This window comes from Elephantulus edwardii, unplaced genomic scaffold (genome assembly GCF_000299155.1).
Source record: "Elephantulus edwardii isolate Elephantulus edwardi_28Jun2011 unplaced genomic scaffold, EleEdw1.0 scaffold00006, whole genome shotgun sequence".
In the NCBI taxonomy this organism is placed as follows: domain Eukaryota; kingdom Metazoa; phylum Chordata; class Mammalia; order Macroscelidea; family Macroscelididae; genus Elephantulus; species Elephantulus edwardii.
In genome coordinates this window covers 29,522,835-29,542,716 of record NW_006399756.1, presented here as the reverse complement: position 1 = coordinate 29,542,716, position 19,882 = coordinate 29,522,835, and the positions used below count along the sequence as shown (strand labels likewise).

Here is a 19,882-nt window from a genome sequence, read left to right as displayed (position 1 = left end):
TGTTCTCTTAGTAGATTATACTTATTTCAAGGCTAGGGCCCAATATAGGGAGGTAATTTTAGAGGAAAACAAATTTTTTTCCTGAATTAATTCCTCCAGATCCGCCCAATCAGTATGTTTTATTAACTAGGCCTACCACTTAAAAGAAAGCCCTGGTGGCATAGTTCATAGGGAATTTTGCTGCTAATCCAAATGTACCCACTCTCAGTTGTTATGACTCCACCAGCAGCTCTAACACCTTTGGGTTAGCAGTGCAACACTTCACACACACTTCTTGTAGAGTTGATGTTGTCATTTATTTATTATCCATTCAATAAGTATTATTTTAATAAAATTTTAATTTGTGATTTTAACAAGCATTTACAGAGAAGTCAGATTTTCATTCATTCATTGTGGCACTTTTTTATATATTATTATGTGTGTGTGTGTGTGTGTGTGTGTGTGTGTGTGTGTACTGTCAAACTGGATCTGACTGGTACAGGAGGAGATTGTCCCTCCTTCTCCAACAGAGCATCCATCGTTGCACATTTTATCTCTTCGTCCTCCCTTTCCCTTCCCCCATTTTTTTTAAAATTCATTCATTATTGCACAATTACTTCCTCCCTCCCAGTCCTCTTTGCAATATTTCTCTTACTCTGGGCTGTTTTGTACATTTAATGCCTAATCATATATTAATTTTAGACAGTTCTTTCATCTTTTCTGGTGCAATTGGTCATTATCTGCCCACTCTTATTTCTCTTCCAACTCCCCATGTCAGACCTGCTTTATTTTTTTATTGAGATTTTAATGAAAATTTATAGAGAACTTGGATTTCCATTCATTCATCATTGCACATTTTCCTCCCTGCCCACCACCCCCCAGTTCACTTTTCTGTTTGGAAAAAAAAACTTCATTGTTGTACAATTCCCCACCCCCACCCCAGTCCACTTTACTATGCAGCTTTTTCTGGACTGTTACCTTGCAAATAATACCTAATAATATATTCCTTTTAAGCAGTTCTTTCCCTCATCTGTTTCAATGCAGTGTACATTATTTACCCCCTCTTTTCTTAATTCTCCCCCCACCCCGATGTAAATCTTGTTTTATAGCAGTGGCATTGTGCAGTATTTGTCCTTTTGTGACTGAAATATTTGACTCAGCATAATGTCCTCCAGGGTCATCCATTTTGTATAATATTTCCTGAGTTCCTTGTTTTTCAGTGCTGCATATTATTCCATTGTTTGACTATACCGCAGTTTCTCTATCCATTCGTTTGTTGATGGACAGTTGGGTTGTCTCTTTGCTATTGTGAACAATGCAGCTGTAAACATGGATATGCATGTATCTGCTTGGGTGGAAGTTCTGGTTTCCTTAGGATATGGTCCCAGTAGTGGAATTGCTGGGCCAAATGGTATTTCTATTTACAAATTTTTGAGAAAGCATCATACTATCTTCCATAGTTGTTGCACCATTTTACACTACCACAAACAGTGCTTAAGGATTCCTGTTTCTTCACAACTTCTCCAGCATTTATTGTTTGCTGCTTTGCTGAATTTTGCTATTCTTACTGGGTGAGATGATATCTCATAGTTGTTTTTATTCCTGCTTTATTTTTGTATAATGTAGAGTCCATAGATGGTGGTACTTGTGCTTCTAACCCAAAAAGCAAAAAGCCTCCCTGCTGTTTAAATCCAGCAGTGGCTCCACTGGAGAAAGATAGGGAGATACACACCTGCCCGTCTCTCCTGCCCCCCCCCCCCCCGCAATTTGCAGCCTCTGCCTCTGAAAAAACCCAATGAAAGGGTTAACTATGAATTGGCTCTGACCTAACAGCAGCTCAAAAGAGAGCAAAATACCACTTAATCGGGAACTCTGATGGCATAGTCCCTAGTTAGTTGTGCTGCTGACCCAATTGGCATACTTCTGGTTCAAAACCACCAGCTAGCTGCTCCTCAACAGAAAAACAAGCAGTCTGCTCCTTTGCACTTTACAGCCTGGAATCCCAAATACGGTTATCTGTCAGTCAAAACTGACTGAATAGCAATGAGCTAGTTGTTGTTAGATTCTAGTGAGTCCATTATGACTCCTGGCAACTCTGTGGGCTACAGATTTGAACCCAGCCTATTCTACACTATCTCATGATCTCTGCCATGCTCAAACCTGTCCTTGAAGATCTTCTCTCCCACTAATTCTCTTTCCCAGCATGATGTCTGTCTAGGCACTACCCTCTCCTGAAAACATGCTTCAAGTTTGTAAGATGAAGTTTCACCCTTCTTGCCTCTGAGGAGCACCCTGTCTGAATTTCCTCAAGACTAATTTGCTTTTTCTTTTGGCAGTCTTCTGTTCATTTGCCAGTTTGAAGATGGAGAGGAAGCAGTTGATTTGAGTCAGGCACACCTTAATCTTTAAAGTGACATCTTTGCTTTTTAATGCTTTGGAGAGGTCCTTGACAGCAGGTTTTTCCAATGCCACACTATAATTTCTTGATTTCTGTATGTACTGCCAGGAGAACAAACCAACCTGTCTTGAATGAAGGGCAGCCAGAGTGCTCCTTAGAAGTGAGGAGGTTGACGCTTTGACAACACTTTGAGCATATTTTCAGGACAAATGTCCTGAAATGTCTCTTGGAGGAGACATTTTGCTAAGAAAGTTAGAGGTTCAGCAAAAGAGAAGATGACCCTCAATAAGATGATTCAACAGAGTCACTCCCACAGTGGGCTTGAGCATAACAGATTGTGAAGATAGTGCAGGCTGGGGCTCATAGGGTCACTTTGAGTCTTCCTTCAGCACCTAACAACAGCTGCCATAGATGTTGATTGTGGATCCAAATGAAATAAGATTATTGATAACTGTAATTTTTCCTCCATCTATCATGATGTTTCCTCTCCACTGATGAGGTTCTTGATGTTGAGATGTAATCCATATTAAAGGTTGTAGTTTTTTATCTTCTGCAGCAAGTATTTTGAATCCTCTTCACTTTCAGCAAACAAGTTTGTATCATGTGCATAGGACAGGTTGTTGGCGAGTCTTAATTCAATCTTGATGCCATATTGTTCTTGAATTCTTTTTCTCAGTATGCAGATGAAATAGGTATGGATAAAAGATGCAACCACGAGGCACACATTTCTTGATTTTTAACCATGCAGTGCTCCCTTACTCTGTTTAGACTACTCCTCCTTGATCTGTGTATACATTTTGCATAAATGCAGTTAAGTGTTCTAGGATTCCCGTTCTTCTCAATGTTATCGATAATTTGTTATGATCTACATAATAAGACACTGAAAGACATCCTTCTGGTATTCTCATTTCAGTCAAGATCCTTCTGACACCAGCAATGATAATTCTTTTCCATCGCTGAATCCAGCTTAAATTTCTGGCAGTTGACGTTAATGTAATAGTCTAGTCATTTTTTTAAATTTTTTTTATTTTTATTATTTGTATGTGTGCATGTACCATCAAATCAGATCTGACTGGTACAGGAGGAGATTGTCCCTCCTTCCCCGGCAGAGCATCTGGTAGATTTGAACCGTGCGCCTCTGTGATTGCAGTGCAGCTTCTTGCCACTAGGCCACCAGAGCTCCCCTAATAGTCTAGTCATTTTTAAATAGTCTTCAGCAAGATCTTGTAGATAGCACACTATGTCCTCAAAAAACTTTGCCTGTGTCATGATGATAATCTTTCATGGTTTATTCTTAAAGTCTATAGTTCATCAAATACTAATTTTGTAGGTGCTCCAGCAAATAGAATTTGAAGTTCATGCTTCTCCCCTATACTTTCATCACTCTAATATCACACTTGTGATAGAATATTGTTATAATCTTCTATATTTATTTTCATTTTTAATGTTTTGGTTATTCTAGGTATTTTACATTTCTCTTAGATTTAACATGGCAATTTTATTAAAGAAGTCTTGAGGTCTTTATTTGGATTTTATTGAAACTCTTTATCAATTTAAATAGAATTGCCATTTAAGTAATATCTGAGCTTCTTGTCCTAAAACATACAGTGGCTCTCCACTTACTTTGTTTTCTAAACATTGTTTTTAGTGTAGATTTCTTACATATACTTTGCTCAATTTGTTTCTAAGTATTTAATGTTTTTTTGATGCTTTAATAAAATTTACTCAGAAACTGTCAGTAACACAGAGATTTGTCCATTAATGTTCACAGCACCTTTATTCAGAATTGCAAAAACATGCAAACAGGCCAAATGTCCAACCATAATTGAATAGATTGGAAAATTGTGATACATTCACATGATGGAATACTACACAGCACTCAGGAGCAACAATTTAAAAAAATTTTACGTAATTTGGTAGACACTGGAGGGCATTCGGCTGAGTGAACTAAGTCTCCTATGGACAAAATACTGCATAAGATTATTATTGTAAAAATAGAAGATAACTAGTAAATCATGTATAGAGGTCCAAGGGTAGGGGTGGGAGCACAGGGATGAGAGTAGACAGAGGGGAAATCACAGGGTTGCACAATTTGGTGATTGGAGGGAGGAGGTAAAGGAAATGGGAAAGATCCAGCGGGGACCTGAAAGGTGGAGTGATAGGGGTGATTAATTTTATAAAACAAAATGTGAATGCAAGATAATGTGAAACACATGTATATGAATTTTTATACACAAATCAATATAAAAGAATTTTCTTAAAAAGAAAAGTTTATTCTGTCTTTATTTGGATGGAAGGAATGGAATACACAGGAGTCACTGGGCCAAAAAGAATTGGCTGACATAAAAGAAACAACATATGATCAAGGGCTAATGGTGATGAAAGAGGTAGTTCAAGCTGCTTTGAAAGAACTAGAAAAAAAACAAGGCCCCAGGAATTGTTGGGATACCAATTGACATAGTTCAACAAACAGATGCTGCCCTTGATGTGCTCACCAGATTGTGCAAAGAAATCTGGACAACGACCACCTGGCCAACTGACTGAAAAAGATCCATTCCAAAAAAAGGTGGTCCAACAGTGTGTGGAAATTATCACTAATAATGTGCACAAGCAAAATCTTGCTGAGGATTATCCAAAACTGACTAGAACAGTACATTGAACTTCCAGAAACACAAGCTGAGGTTAGAAGAGGCTGTGGCACTAGAGACATCATGGCTAATGTCATATGGATCTTGGCTGAAAACAGAGAGTACTAGAAGAATGTCTACTTGTGTTTTATTGATTGTACAAAGGCATTTGACAATGTGGATCACAGCAAGTTGTGGCAAATCTTGAGGAGAACGGAAGTCCCAGAACACCCTTGATTGTGTTCATGCAAAACCTACACTTGGACCAGAAAGCAGTCCTTAGAACAGAGCAAGAAAACAATGCATGGTTAAAAATCAGGAAATAAGTATGTCAGGGATGGATCCTGTTTCCATGCCTTTTCAGTGTATATGCAGAACAAATAATTTGGAAGGCTGGGCTGTATGAGGAGGAATGTGGCATAAGGATTAAAGGAAGACTCATCAACAACTTGCGTTATACAAATGACACAACTTTGCCTGCAGAAACTGAGGGTACCTGAAGCCTTTGCTGTAGAAAGTCAAAGACTGCAGTGTTCAATATAAATTGCAGCTCAACATCAAGAAAATAAATACTCTCACCAGTGGACAAATTGGCAGTACCACAGTAGATGGAGAAGAGATTGAGACAGTTAACAAACAATTTCATCTACCTTGGATACAATCAACATTTTTGGCACCAGCAGTCAGGAAATCAAAAGACAAATTGCACTGGGAAAAAGTCTACTGTCAGAGACCTCTCCAGAGTGCTAAAGAGCACCGATGTCATTTTAGAGACCAGGATGCACTTGATCCAGGTCATGGTCTTCACAATTACTTGCTGTGTTTCTGAGAGCTGGATGATGACTAAGGATGACAGAATTGTTGTCGTTGAGTTATGGAGCTGACTATCCCATAGGCTGCCAAAAGAAACAAATTTGGAGGCAAGAATAATAAAGCTTCATCTCACATACTTTGGGCATGTTGCTAAGATCGACTTTTACTTGGAAAGGAACATTATGCTTCGAAAGATAGAGGGTCACCAAAAGAGAGAAAAACTCTTTAAAGGAGGTAGATTGGCATATGCAGCAATGGGCTCAAGTATGTCAGAGATAATGATGGTAGGACAGGGTTCAGATCTATTGTTTATGGGGTCACTGTGAGTCATACTATTAGAATACCAAGAATGAATGCTAAGATTAGTACATAAAAGTTTAAGCTGAAACCATATTTTTACAAAAAAGTATTTTCTTACTTTTATTTTTTTCTTACTTACCCCACACATTTATGGTGGAGAAACTTGACATTTGTGACCTTAATCAAGTTATTAAAGTTAGCATCACCAGAAATATATATTCCCTCATCAGATATAGTTAGGAAGTACACATTACCTGTGCTATGTCTGTCTCAGCCTCATTTTAATCATGAGAAAAATCATACAAACCCAAACTAAGGATTCAAATTCTGTAGGTTAATTAATGAATACTCTTAAGAAGTATCAGACTTGTAAAAGACAAGGAAATTATTACCGATTAAAGGAGACAAGAAGACCTAAGAAATAAATACAATGTGGATGGAACCCTAGTTCAGATAATGAACAGAAAAAAGAAAATGGACATTAGTAGGAAAATTGGTGAAGTTGCAGTAGTAAGTTCTGTCCTCTATAGTTGTGTCAGTTTTAATTTCTTCCTTAATGTCCTTTAATTGTACAAGACATGTCAGAGGTAACTGGATGAGTGTGTATACAACTCTTTCATATTTTTACAGTGTTTCAGTATTTAACAAGGAACTGTTTGGTGTTTTAAGAGATTATCCAAGTTTTAAGATTTTGGGTTTTTTTCCCCCTTGAATTCCAACACAATAATATTGGCAGTTCTCGCCCCAATCACTGAGCCGCCGCCGAGGACTTAGCTGCCTCCCCCTCGAGCCCCCTCGCTTCCCGACGCTCCGTCCCCCCTGCCCGCCTTCTCCCGCCACCGCCTTCCGCAGGTCGTTTCCACCAAGGAAAAGGAATCATATCCTATGTCCGCTATCCAGAACCTCCACTCTTTCGACCCCTTTGCTGATGCAAGTAAGGGTGATGACCTGCTTCCTGCTGGGACTGAGGATTATATCCATATAAGAATTCAACAGAGAAACGGCAGGAAGACCCTTACAACTGTCCAAGGGATCGCTGGTGATTACGATAAAAAGAAACTAGTGAAGGCGTTTAAGAAGAAGTTTGCCTGCAATGATACTGTAATTGAGCATCCAGAATATGGAGAAGTAATTCAGCTACAGGGTGACCAACACAAGAACATATGCCAGTTCCTTGTAGAGATTGGACTGGCTAAGGACGACCAGCTGCAGGTTCATGGGTTTTAAGTGCTTGTGGCTCACTGAAACTTAAGTGAGAATTTCCTTGCAATGAGTAGAAAATTTCCCTTCTGTCCCTTGTCACAAGTTTAAAACTTCACAGCTTGTATAATGTAACCATTTGGGGTCCACTTTTAACTTGGACTAGTGTAACACTTTCATGCAATAAACTGAAAAGAGCCAAAAAAAAATAAAATAATATTGGCAGTTCTCAAAATGTGGTCCCTTGCATTAACATTAATTGCAGGCATGTTTAAAATGTAAATTTTCAGAAATACATGCTGGCAACCATGATTTATACTCTTTAAAGCTTAAGACTAAATGGAAACATTTTATATCACCTTCTCTGAAAGAAACATTGTATTAACATATTAGCTAGTGAGTAGTGATAAGTTTGCTTATTATAATCAGTCTTTTAATATACTTTGTTCTGTTTTGAATCCTCTCCTAAATACACTGCAGGATGTACTACTTCAGGAGTGATGTTTAAGATCTGAATAATGATGATTTATCTTTTTATATCTTAAGTTTGGTTTAAATCTTTTTTCTTCTTGAAGTAGAAATCAATGTTTCATGTCCTTGCACAGCAAAATTCTCTCAATTAGTAAAATAAGTTTTTGTATTTACTTTTTTTTTCTTGGATTGTTAGAAAATTTTTATGTATTGCCTCTGAAAACCCACTGGAGGGTCAGCTAGGAGTTGGTTCTGACCTGATGGCATACAGCAACAAACATTGCCCTGAATAATAAGTATGTCTCAATACTTTCAGGTCTTGAGTGAGATTTTTTGGTTTGCTTTTTAATTTTAGAGGGGCAGGTGGAAGAAACCTGGATCTTTTTCTCAGGACAACAGTTATTGCTCTGTTTCAAATAGAACTAACTTTGCATTTTAAAAAAATGCAAAATGGTCTGTAATTCCATTATTGTTCACATGCTTGTTGATGGTCACATACATGGGTCTTATAGCCTCTCATTTCCTTTGTCTACCATTCTTTACCTTGTTTTTCAGTTCATAAACAATAAATTCTAAAGTTAGTGTACAAAAGTTTAAGGAGAAACACAATTTTTTAAATTTTTTTATTATTATTTTGTGTGTGTACCATCAAATCAGATCTGACTGGTACAGGAGGAGATTGCCCCACCTTCTCCAGTGGAGCATCAGGTGGATTTGAACCACGTACCTGTGGGATTGCAGTGTAGCTTCTTGCCACTAGGCCACCAGAGGTCCCTAAAACACAATTTTTATAGTACTCTATGTGGCAGTGTTTCAATGTTCAAATTTCAAAAAAATTCTCTTTACAGACTTACAATAGCTGTGCCAGACTCTGCCTAAACCAAGAGACTGTATGTCTAGCAAGTACTGCTATGAAGACTGAGAATTGTGTGGCCAAAGTAAGTGTTATTACTGGTGGATGTATATCATACTGCATGAGAACAATGCTTTATCTGTACAGCTGTTAAGACTATTATGACCCCAAATCGACTACCATCAAGTTTATTCCAGTTCCGCACGGAGTTTCCCAGGCTGTCACAATTTACTGAAGGAGACTGGCCATCTTTCTCCTTGGTGCACTGCAGTGCCCACCCTTTTAGTTAGCAGCCAAATCTTCTGATTGTGTTTTCTGGTCACATTTGCTTGATACTGTGTGTACTGAGTTGCCACAAGTCAGTTAGATTTGTGTAAGATAATGTATCGTAGTTTTTATAAATTCATAATTTTAAGATGCAGCTTAGCATAGATAGACCATTACAGGGATTATGAAGTACCCTAGAGAAAATACAATTGTTCTAGCACTGTTATAATTTACTGAGTGACCATTATTAGAAATACTTAAATATCATTATATGCCATTCTGGAGCCGAGATAACAAGGATTTTGAGGTTTTTCGTATTAGATAGGTTATAAATTTCTTATTTCTCAGAAACGTTAATGTTAAATTTTTATGTCAGCCATTTTGGATAGTCTATGAATTAGTAACCTTTCAATGTATATGGGCTTTATTTCTTGATTTTTATTACACACACACACTTTGCATTTCTAACTGTTCAGAAGTTTGTTACTATCGCCACAATCTCAACTTTAACTAATCTACTGTATTATATATACCCAGACTAAAACGGATTTGTTACAACCTGCCTCTTCTGCCACCAAAATCTCAAGGACAGGGAATTTCCCCCCCTTTAATTTTATTTTATGCAATATGTTCTTTGAGAGTAGCTTACCAACTGAAAAGACTTTTATTGTAATTTGAGTGATAGTTTACAAATCATTAATTAATCCTTTTTAATATCTAGCATTTGTACAGTGGGGGATTAATTGAGGCCTTTAAAAATAATCTTCCTCCTTTTTGGCCATAGTGTGCTCACTTTCAACACAAGTGGGTGACTTCTGGCTCAACAAGGTAAAAATCTTAGCATGAGCACCAATCCAAGGACAGGGTGACGATTTTAATGAGTTTCATTGAGAGCTGGCCAAGTGAGCATCTGTTCCTTTTGTTTTCTCCATACTTTGTAAGCCAGGATCACTAAGCTAAGTAGTTATGTTGGTGTGTTTCTGTAGGGTGCTCTTTTTTCCCTCCTCTCCCCCTAGACTTCAGTGGTGCATGGTTAGAAATCTTCTGGCATCTGGCACAATGAAGTAATTTCTTTCATGCTCTTGGGTGAGGAAATAAGTTTTGCTCGTTGTTACTCATCATTCTGTTTCACATGCTCCCAGATGGTGACCCTCATCTCATTCTTGCTTATTTTAACATTTTTCTGACATGCTTATTGTATCCCCTTAAATGTTCAAACATCCAGTGTCTATCTTTTAATTTCCAACTTCCATAATTTCATCTTTGAACCCACATAACTTTCTGATTTGTTTTCCTGGCCTATATCTTGTCTTCTGATTGCTTCAGATCTGAGCCAATAGTCAGATAATCGGCAAATAAAAACTGCTGCAAAAATAATTTTCCTCATAATACCTCCACTGAAATACCAAGAACACAGAAATAGTGAAACAGTTTTTAATTTTATTTGCATGTATTATGTGATGTCTCATGATTCTGTGCTGTTTCCACTGGCTTTTATTGTTTGACCTTTGAAAGGTAATGACTTGGCATCATTTTCGAAGGTCTGCGATCTTGACCCTAGTTCTTATTTTTGACCTTTAGCCCTAACTGTGTATATTCATCTGCAATCCTTGATAAGGCTGCATTGGTTTTTTTATTTGGTATGGTTTTTGGCTGTTGTTGATTCAGATTACTCTCCATTGTGGCCTTGAATGCCTGTCCTTCTCTGTGTGAGAGTAACTATAATAGCGTGGTATCAACTGATTTCCCCCTCTGAACTAGTTCAAATTAACTTAATTCTTGTAAGAGTGTGTTTAGGCAGGGATAATAATTATAGCCTACAATGTTACTGTTGAGTACTGTTTGAGTTTATGGATACCAGATTACCAAGTTGTAAGACAGTAAAAGATTTTCCTAGTCACTATAGTTTGATAATAATCTGTAACTTGGAAAATGCGGCCTGGGAAGAGATTTTAAGATGAAAATGTAATAGGGGTAATATTATACGATGATATTATAACTTAATCCAAGCAGCATTTAGAGGCATTAAAATGCCTGTTATTTTCTTCAAAAGCCTTTTTTTTTACTAATTATATAGCTGTGTAGTTTGTGAGATTTATGTTTGGGACATGATGAGCTCTGTATTTATTGTAGCTTTAAATGGACAGTCATTATTGACTGTCAGCTTAGGCTTTAAAATCTATAATTATACTTTGCCTGGTTGCCAGACTTCATGATGATTTTTAATTAGTAAAGAAAAGCAACTGAAAAATTGAAGAACATTTATTTCTTAAATTTTCTTATACTTAAATCAAAAATACAGAAAAATTTTGTTTCAGACTTTTCTCCAATTTACCTTTTACACACACACACAAACGTATAAAGTTTGGATTGTTGTGTATACTCATCCATCCTGACTCTTGATCCAGATAAGCCTTTTTGTGATTGAGAGAAACCCCTGCAGTAGCCCTTGTAGAGATCTTACATTTCTTTATTGTTTGTTGTTACTGTTTTTTACTTGAGACTAATAATCTGTTTGCAACTGACGAAGACAGAAAAATGGGATGTTCCTTTCCACTCACTCCAGATTTTGATAGAAGACTTGTTTTATTTATTTCTAAAATTATATCCGCAGGAAACAAGCTGTTTAAATTCAGATTATGCTGAAGCAAAATGGTCCTGGTATGAGAAGCAACGTGCTGTTTTACGAGCACAGAGTCCCTTTTCTCATAACTGATTGATAGTAAATATTTTCCTGAAGAATTATTGCCCACGATGAACAGTGCAACTGTTTCACTTTTTTTCCATGCTACTTGCTGTACCAGCCATTGTCGGTAATTAAGATCTACAATTCACAATGCAGACGTTTGCACTTCCTCTGGGTCTGTGCTATTTATAAGGCATTTCAGCTGTTCAGAGTTTCTTTTGAGTTTTAAACTACATGTTAACAGGCTTCTTTAATATACTGTTCTACAAGTAGCATGTCAGATGGTCTGTTTTTTGCACAGGCGCCTCTTATCAGGTCTAAGCATTAAGATTTAACCATATCATTGAAACTGGTATGGTTAGAGAAATTCTGGAGTAAATTGTAAACATAAGCCTTACTGCTAGGATTTAAGTTAATTTTTTTCCTTTCATCTTTAGATATCCATTTGAATTTAAATAGCTTCAGAGAGGTTCTAGGAAATACATAAAAAAGTAAACTAATAATAATAGTAAGAGGCCTGTTATAAATAAGAATTTGTACATCTGTCGGGTTAAAGATATACAAGAATACATTCCTTCCTAGATGTGTGTGATATTTAAGATTATAGATGTGGGACACCAAAATGGATCAACAGATTGACTTCACATTTGTTGTGTAATCAGCTTCAGGAACCGTAAGTAGCATATGTCATTAGTGAGCAAAGTGTAAACAGGGATCTTGGTTTATGTTAAAATTGGTAGCATTTAAGGCCATTTGCAACCAAGAAGACAGTTCATGGGGGTGGGGGGGGTGGGATTGCAGACACAGCCTAACTACTTATGTAGGTTCCTTGCGGTCAGTTTTCATTATTAAACATATAGGAAAAAGAAAAACAAACTGAAAGCTGTCAAGAAAGTGTTTAAAACTTTGCCCTGAGTGGGGATCATACTGGTCCTTTTGCTACCTTACGTTCAGCTCCATTGATTCTGTATTTTGGCTGCCAGCATCTTGCAACAGTGCACATCTGTGGAGTAAGGCAGGACACAGATTTCAGTGCTGACTTCTTGATGGTCTTTAAATGTAGACAGACCAAAACCATTTCAAGGTAATTTTATTTGACCAAACTAAAACTTCCTATAGTTCTTTTGAAGTACATTACTTCTGTAAACTTATTTTCTTTTCCTCAGTGAACTCTTTATGAACTTTTTGTAAGACAGTAGCAGAAGTTCAACTGTTGGAAACCTCTGATATATCTGACTGAGGCACTTCAAGATGCTAGAACCTATTCACATTTCTATCTAGCCAGGGAGCTAATAAGATCGAGTTTGTCTTTGTGGATTGCTCTAGATTAGGCTGAGATGAGCCCAGTCTGTGTCTTCTTCTGTGAAAAGGAAAAGGTTGGGGGTGGGGGGGTGAAGGAAGAAAGTTTTTCATCAAGAATTGACTGCAGTATTGCCTGCTGATGCATGTCAGATCACCCGCACAGAGAGATCACATGGCTTCTCCAAAAGTCAAACGATCAATTCGCCTCGTTTTGGCTCTGTACTTAATGCACAAACAGTGCGATCTGCAGGGCTGTAATTGCATTGTTAGGGCCAAGGAACAAGCCTGTGCCTTTTCAGCAGACAGCTGGCAGGGAGAGAGGCATGTTGTTAGGAAAGAGAGAGGCAAGGCAAATAAAATTACTGCTAACGCTCAGAGATCGGCAGGAGTCCTACTTGCCTAATCTTACCGGTGGGAGCAAGCGGCTGTTGTAATCCAATTATAGCAGCATAAGCAATTTGTTAGACACTCCGCATAATGTAACAATTTCCCAATAAACTCTGACTTGTAATAACGTCGGCAAGAGTCCGCATAAATCTGCCCGAATGGTGGGGGCTGGAGCGTTCGGCTGGGGGCTTGTAATTGGCGCCATCAGCACGTTTTGTGGAGTGCAGTATGGTGCAGTCTTTTAGTGCAGGAATTTTAAGGAGAAAAGCGTGGCACACGTTTCTTAGAAAAAAGAAAAGTGGCCATTAAAAGGGGAGCAGCAAGAAGGGCATACTCTTGCCTTCATATTACCTAGGAATCTTAGCATAGAAAGAAAACAGGAGGAAGCCATGTTTCCTTCTAATATGAAGTGGGGGTTGGCATGAGGCAGAGGGGAAGGAGTGTGTGGATTAGTTAAATTCCTTTCTTTAAGGGCATTAGGGCATTAGTTTGTATTACTTATGCCCTCATTCTCCAGTGCCCCAACACCCAGTGCTTTTCAGATAGCATTTAGCTAACATTTTTACAAAATGCTCATAGTCAAGCAAGCCTAGAAATGTCAAATTAAAAGATATTTTCTTTCAGAGTTTAGCATTTTGTTTACAACATGAAAATATATTTTCTTTGTCCTCAGAACAAATCTGTTAAAGATACTATATCACAGAATATCAAATATCTCTGTAGAGTTCTGCGCTCTGCTAACCTTTTCTGAGACCTTTTCTTACTGAATGAAAGGTTTAAAACTCAGCTTGTTTGCTTAGCTGGCTTTATTCTGGTTCTTATTTTATAATTTGGAAATATATTTTGAAAACCCTTTTGTTAAGTATATAGCATTTACTATTTAAAACTGTACCTGCTAATCATTTTGACTCTTCTGTTCTGAAATTTCTGTTTTGGGAAAATATTTGTTGTTACATAAAATCATCCATATTTATTGATTAGCATTTGTCTAGAATAGGGTTTCTTGTTTATATGAGGTGTAAGTGGCGAAGAATATGCATAGCTCAGAGTTGATAGACATATTTTTTGTTTATACAGATTATGAACTAAATGTTACCTACTCTCATGCCAACCAACCCCTTTATCACTGTTAATTTTGTGTCAAAACAGAATTCTTGGGAATACCCTGTTGCTGTAGATATTATTATATTAAATATTTACTTTGAATATAAACATTTCTTTCTACTAAAGCAAATGCTGTCTTGTTTAACTGGAGCTACATCAATACACTGCAGTACCTCTAATAAAGCCACTCAGTGTCTGGGTTTAACTAATGGCTGATTTTCATGACTTTGACAGTGAGCTGTGTGCGTTATTTTCTCCTGATATTGTAAAAATAATGAGAGCAAATTAGAACAATCAGTTTACACAGATAGCTCCTGATTGGAGGCGATGGGCAATATGGCAGCAGGTAATCCATCTTCGGGCTCCTGTCACATTAACTTCAGCAGTGTGAAAAGATCAGGTGGGGTAAGCAGGGATCCTGCCCAATCGGAACACTGAAATTAATGAGAAGAGCATTGTTCTGTGATCAACCTTTTAATTAGCGAGACTGGAAACGGAGAGGATGGGTAAAAAGCAAGACCACAGCTGCACATTGCCAGGCACAGTTTCCAAAAAGGGGAGAAAAGAAAAAAGAAATCTTTTGGTTTTGCATTCCTCTCTACTTGGTTTCCATAGGCATGGTGTTTTTATTATAGAGCTATTTTCTTTTTTAAGAATCAGGTAACCAGAAGAATTAATTTTTTTTAAGATGTATCTATTTAATCTCACTTTCTTCTTTTCAGTCTTCTCCCTTTGCAACTAACAGGAAGATTTTCTGGGTAAGCACACTTTTGTCACTCTGAGATGTTTAAAAGAGGGGGAAAAAATCTAGGCAGTAAATTGTGGCATATTTAAAATTGTGTTCTTTTCACAATTTTATTATAAAATTAAGGGATGGTTTTTTTCCCCCTGAGCTATTACCATCTCAGTATTGGAAGTTGTGTTATTTTACTTTATATGATAATTGAATTATCACACAAGTGTGATGAAGAAGAGAAAAGTTATGATATCTGAAACTACAGATTTATCACCCACTGAAATCTCAGTTACACGAAAATGATAACTTTGTTAATAATACCTAGAATATTTGAAAATATGAAATAGGGCTGTGGAAGACTTAAAAATGTAAACTAAATTATCCATATTAAATTAGCACCTGTTTTTTGCACATTCCTTAGCAAACTTGAACTTTGGGCAAGTATAGGAGGTTATCATGACTTTTAATATTTTCATTTTTATATCTTAAGCTAATGGTGCAGCATAACCTGTGGAAGCAAGCAAGTAATGTAGGTTGCATTTGGATATCTTCTAAATGTTATAAGATTTAAAAAATGTATTTTTATATTCATAATTACTTCACCTAAAAGATGATTTATGTGTTAATACATAAAGCTAGTTATTTGGTATCCATTACCAGTGCAGAATAAAATACACTATGAAATAGTCAGTTTAGGTAGTTCATCAGAGTTAATAGGACTTTTTTCACAAGATATATTCATGGATAACTAATAGAGATTGTAGAGTCATTCTCTATCTTAGAACTCTAAGATACTTTATTTCCAGAGACTAAAACCTGCTAGTATGCTTTCTCCATGCAAAACTTGTAGAACAAAAGCTATTACCTTTATCCTAGCACCTAGCTACCATCTATTTCTCTCAAAACAACACCCTGCTTAATATAAGTAGCCCAGCAATTTGTGTCAAAGCAAGAAATCTGATTTTGGGGGTATTTTGGGGATTGGGTTGTTTTGGTTTTTTTTTTTTCTTTCTTGTTTTGACTGACAGTCTACTTATCCTGGCAATATTTCTTTATACTTGTAGTATTTTAGGGTCAATGACATAAAAGCAATTAATGTCTAAAACCTCACTCTCACTGTAGGCATCCTAAGAGAATGAATGTACATCACTATTCCAAAGGCTACTTGATAGAATTTTTCATGGTACTTTTCTGCATTCCCTAATCTGGAAAAGAAATCCTCATTCTTACAGCTTTTATGAGTTTTTGTGCTGTTCATGGGTGTAAATATCCCCTTCTCCTAGTTTGACAGCTTCAGAAACCTGGACTCATAAGCTTTCCATGAATAAGTATGTTCTTAGTCATATGGTGTAAATATATCGCTTACAAAGCTTGTGAAACTTGAGCCCTCCTTTTGAACCTTTTAGTACCCATGAGCTCAGGATCTATACATGTACAATTTTATTCTTGTGTCGTGACTTCAGCTTGTAAGAGCAAATGAGATATGAATGCTATGATATATAAACAAATTCTTTTAAAAACTAAATGGGTTTTTTTTAATTTGCCCTCTAATTCTGAAATTCCTTGTCAATCTTAGTTCCTGCTTAAGTTAAATTTGCTTGAGATCAAATTTATTGAGAATTGTTTATCCCAGAAATCCCATAAATATTCAACTGATTTAATGACCAAGAAACTCCTTTTCAGTTTCCTATTAGAACTAGAATTACCAAGTCTCCTTCAAGTCCACTAAGTGTAAAGCTCATCAGTGAATGTCATCTTAGAGAAATCTTTCTCAGCCTCGTCCTTTGGCACTTACCCAGTGCAGTCTGTTTTAAGTTATTGTATGTGTGGGACCAGTTGAATTGCTAGGACTTTACAATTTCTTTCTTAGTTTTCTTCTTTCTCTTTTGTGGATGTTTTGTTTGTAGATATGTTCCAATATGGAGAATTGAAGTTTATTTCTCTCTCATTGTGCCTTCAGGATGAAAGTCCTTTCTTTTTCTTTCTATTTTGTACCAATTTTTGAGGAGGAGACAATATATTAATATTTAAAGAACTCCTGTGTCCCAACATTGTTGTGCTGATTATATGTAATTTGCTTTATTATTCACATGAACCTGATAAAAATGTTCCTCCATCTTACAGTTAATAAAGGGAGCTTTGGTGGGCTAATGGGCAAAGAGTTGTGCTACCAACTCAAAAGTAAGCAGTTTAAGTCCACCAGCTACTCCACAAGACCAAGATATGTAATCTCTTCCTGTGTGATTTATAGCCAGTGGAAAATCAGTTGTGAGTCGGTTCCTACTCAGTGGCAATGAGAGCTTACAGTACAGTTAAAAAGTCTGTCCAATTTTCCCCATTAACTGTTGTAGGCAAATTTTGAACTCGGATCTTTACTACACTTGATGGTTCTTCAAGTTGTTTTTAGAGGCCACAACCAGTGTCCTTTATAGAAAGTTGCCATTTCTGTATTGATTCATTTGTGTAGTGCTCAGAACAATCCTATGAACCACACTGATTTGCCCTACCCTGTGCGATCCTCAAAATCTCTGCCGTGCATGCTGGGGCCTGTTGGCACAGTCACTGTGTCAGTCCATCCTGGGGAGGGTCTTGCTCTCTTTCTCTGATCCTCCACCTTTTCCCAGCATGGTAGCAAATTGTCTTCTTCTTTCTTCCTCTTTAACTGTTGTAAAATGTCTTGTTTAGACTGAACTGGGCCATGTATTGTATCCAGCAAATGATCTCTATTCTGTGTTGTTTAGTATTCTGTACTTAGTCCGTAATTCTATATTTAGCCTGTATTTACTCACTCATTCATTGCCACTGAATAGGAACTGACTCATAGTTGACCCTCCATTGAGTTTCTGAGGCACACAGAAGCTTATTTATCCGTCCTTCCAAGCAACTAGTGGATCTGAAGCACCTGCATTTGGAATGGCAGTCACAGTCCTTACCCAGTAGGTCACTAGAACTCTCATTTATCCATTATTGTTGTGTACTTTTGACTTAGAACTGACCTAGACTCAGCTGAGTTTTCAGAGACACAAAATCTTCAAAAGGAAATTTGCCATTGGTTTAGCACTGAGACACCAGAGCTCCCTTCTCTTTCCAGTACCATTTGGCCTCAGGGTAAGGAGTTGTGTTGACAACCCAAACACCACCAGCTTGCTCCACAGAAGAAATATAGGCTGTCTCCTCTCATGCAATTATCTGCCTCTGAAAACTCACTAGAAGGTCATCTGTGGGTCAGTTCAGACCCAGTGGTATACAGCAACAAACTGTATAAATGCTAAATAATAGTTTAGTTGATCAACATGGTATATAGCCCTATGTCATCCTTGGATAAAACAAATGTTAATATGCTCAGAAACATCTTAGAAGAAAACCCTAGAAATCTATTTCTAGAACATTGACATTGAAAACTTTACAGAACAGAGTTCTACTCTGACAGACTTAGGGTCACCATCAGTCAAATTTGACTAAAAGGGAGAGGGGTGGTGTGTGTTCACAGTGTAAGCATGATTATACTTCAGTAAATATTTTTATATTTGTATGAGAAAGGAAGACCCTCTATGAGGTGCATTGATTCAGTGACTGGGGTAATCAGGGTAGGTGTGTTGCAGATAGTGAGATTGGCACAGGATAGAGCAGGGTTTAGGGCTGTGGTGCATAGGGTCGCTATGAGTCGCAGGCGACTCAACAGCACACAACAACAACAACAACTACTTTTGTTTAATTTGATGATTCTTTGTTTCTGAAAGGAGAGCTCAGTTGGATCAGGATGAATAAGTTAGAGATAGCTTAATCAGAAGTAAATAAAAACAAAAAGATACTATTATATCTATATATTGATATCCCTGAATATACTCTAATAGGAAAAATAAAAGTAATTGTCAGTTAAGATTGAAAAAGTAATTACAGGCCAAGATGTGTAGGAATATATAAGGAGCGCTTAATATGAAGCACAAAGATCATGACAAACAGAAGAGTGAACATGCAAAAAAATGTAGCATTTGCCCACAAACAAGGATGAGTAGGCAAGGAAAGGCATGGTAGAGGGAACCTGGTGATACGTAATGGGACGTGTGCAGACACATCACAGAGATTTTAAATTGTAATGGAACAATTTGTATCTAGATTGTTGTGTAAACTTTCACCTAAAGCATAAATTCAAAACAGAATGAGCATAAAAGTAATTATGCTTTATGTCTCAAACATATTCACCACATTGCTAGGATTATCTGAAAACTTAAAAGACTTGTTGTAAAGATTTTCTTTAAACCTAGGAACAAGCCAAAAGAGAAATATAGAGAGAAGTACATGTTTAATAAGAAGTGGTTCCTATAGTGTTAACTATGGAGTCTGTAGCGTGACTCCGTAATGGAATATCATGGCAGGGGGTATAATACTGTAAATAAGATGAATATGCCACTTGTGGATTAATGGGCAACCTAAAGAGTGGCTTTATTTACATCTGTGTGAGAGGTTCATTTTCTCTTTTTTTTGTGTAGGTTGTAGATTAGAATTGAGGTACTTAACAAACCTAACCATTTCATTAGGGAACTTTTCAATGAACAGTTTGATTTTTAAATCTTGTCTGTGTTTTGAAGGCTTAGTTCTATCATCTTAGACTTTAAAATTGGTAGGTAAAACTGGATGAAATATGTTTACGGCATTGAAATCTATGGGAGAGAGAATAGTCTAAAAGTATTATATTTTAAGGCATTATTTTTATCGTAGGAGTATGCAATGAGGGTTGTAGAGTGGATTATATTTGGGG

General features: G+C 37.0%; 1 protein-coding gene across 2 annotated transcripts in view; it reads left to right on the top strand.

Annotated features, from left to right (window-relative positions):
• Positions 1-19,882, top strand: part of BTRC (beta-transducin repeat containing E3 ubiquitin protein ligase) — a 201,211-nt gene that overhangs the window by 122,272 nt on the left and 59,057 nt on the right. For both annotated transcript variants that reach the window (XM_006880013.1, XM_006880012.1), the window contains one exon: positions 8,637-8,726. In XM_006880013.1, coding sequence (XP_006880075.1) covers positions 8,637-8,726 — 90 coding nt within the window. The remainder of the gene's footprint in view (positions 1-8,636; positions 8,727-19,882) is intronic.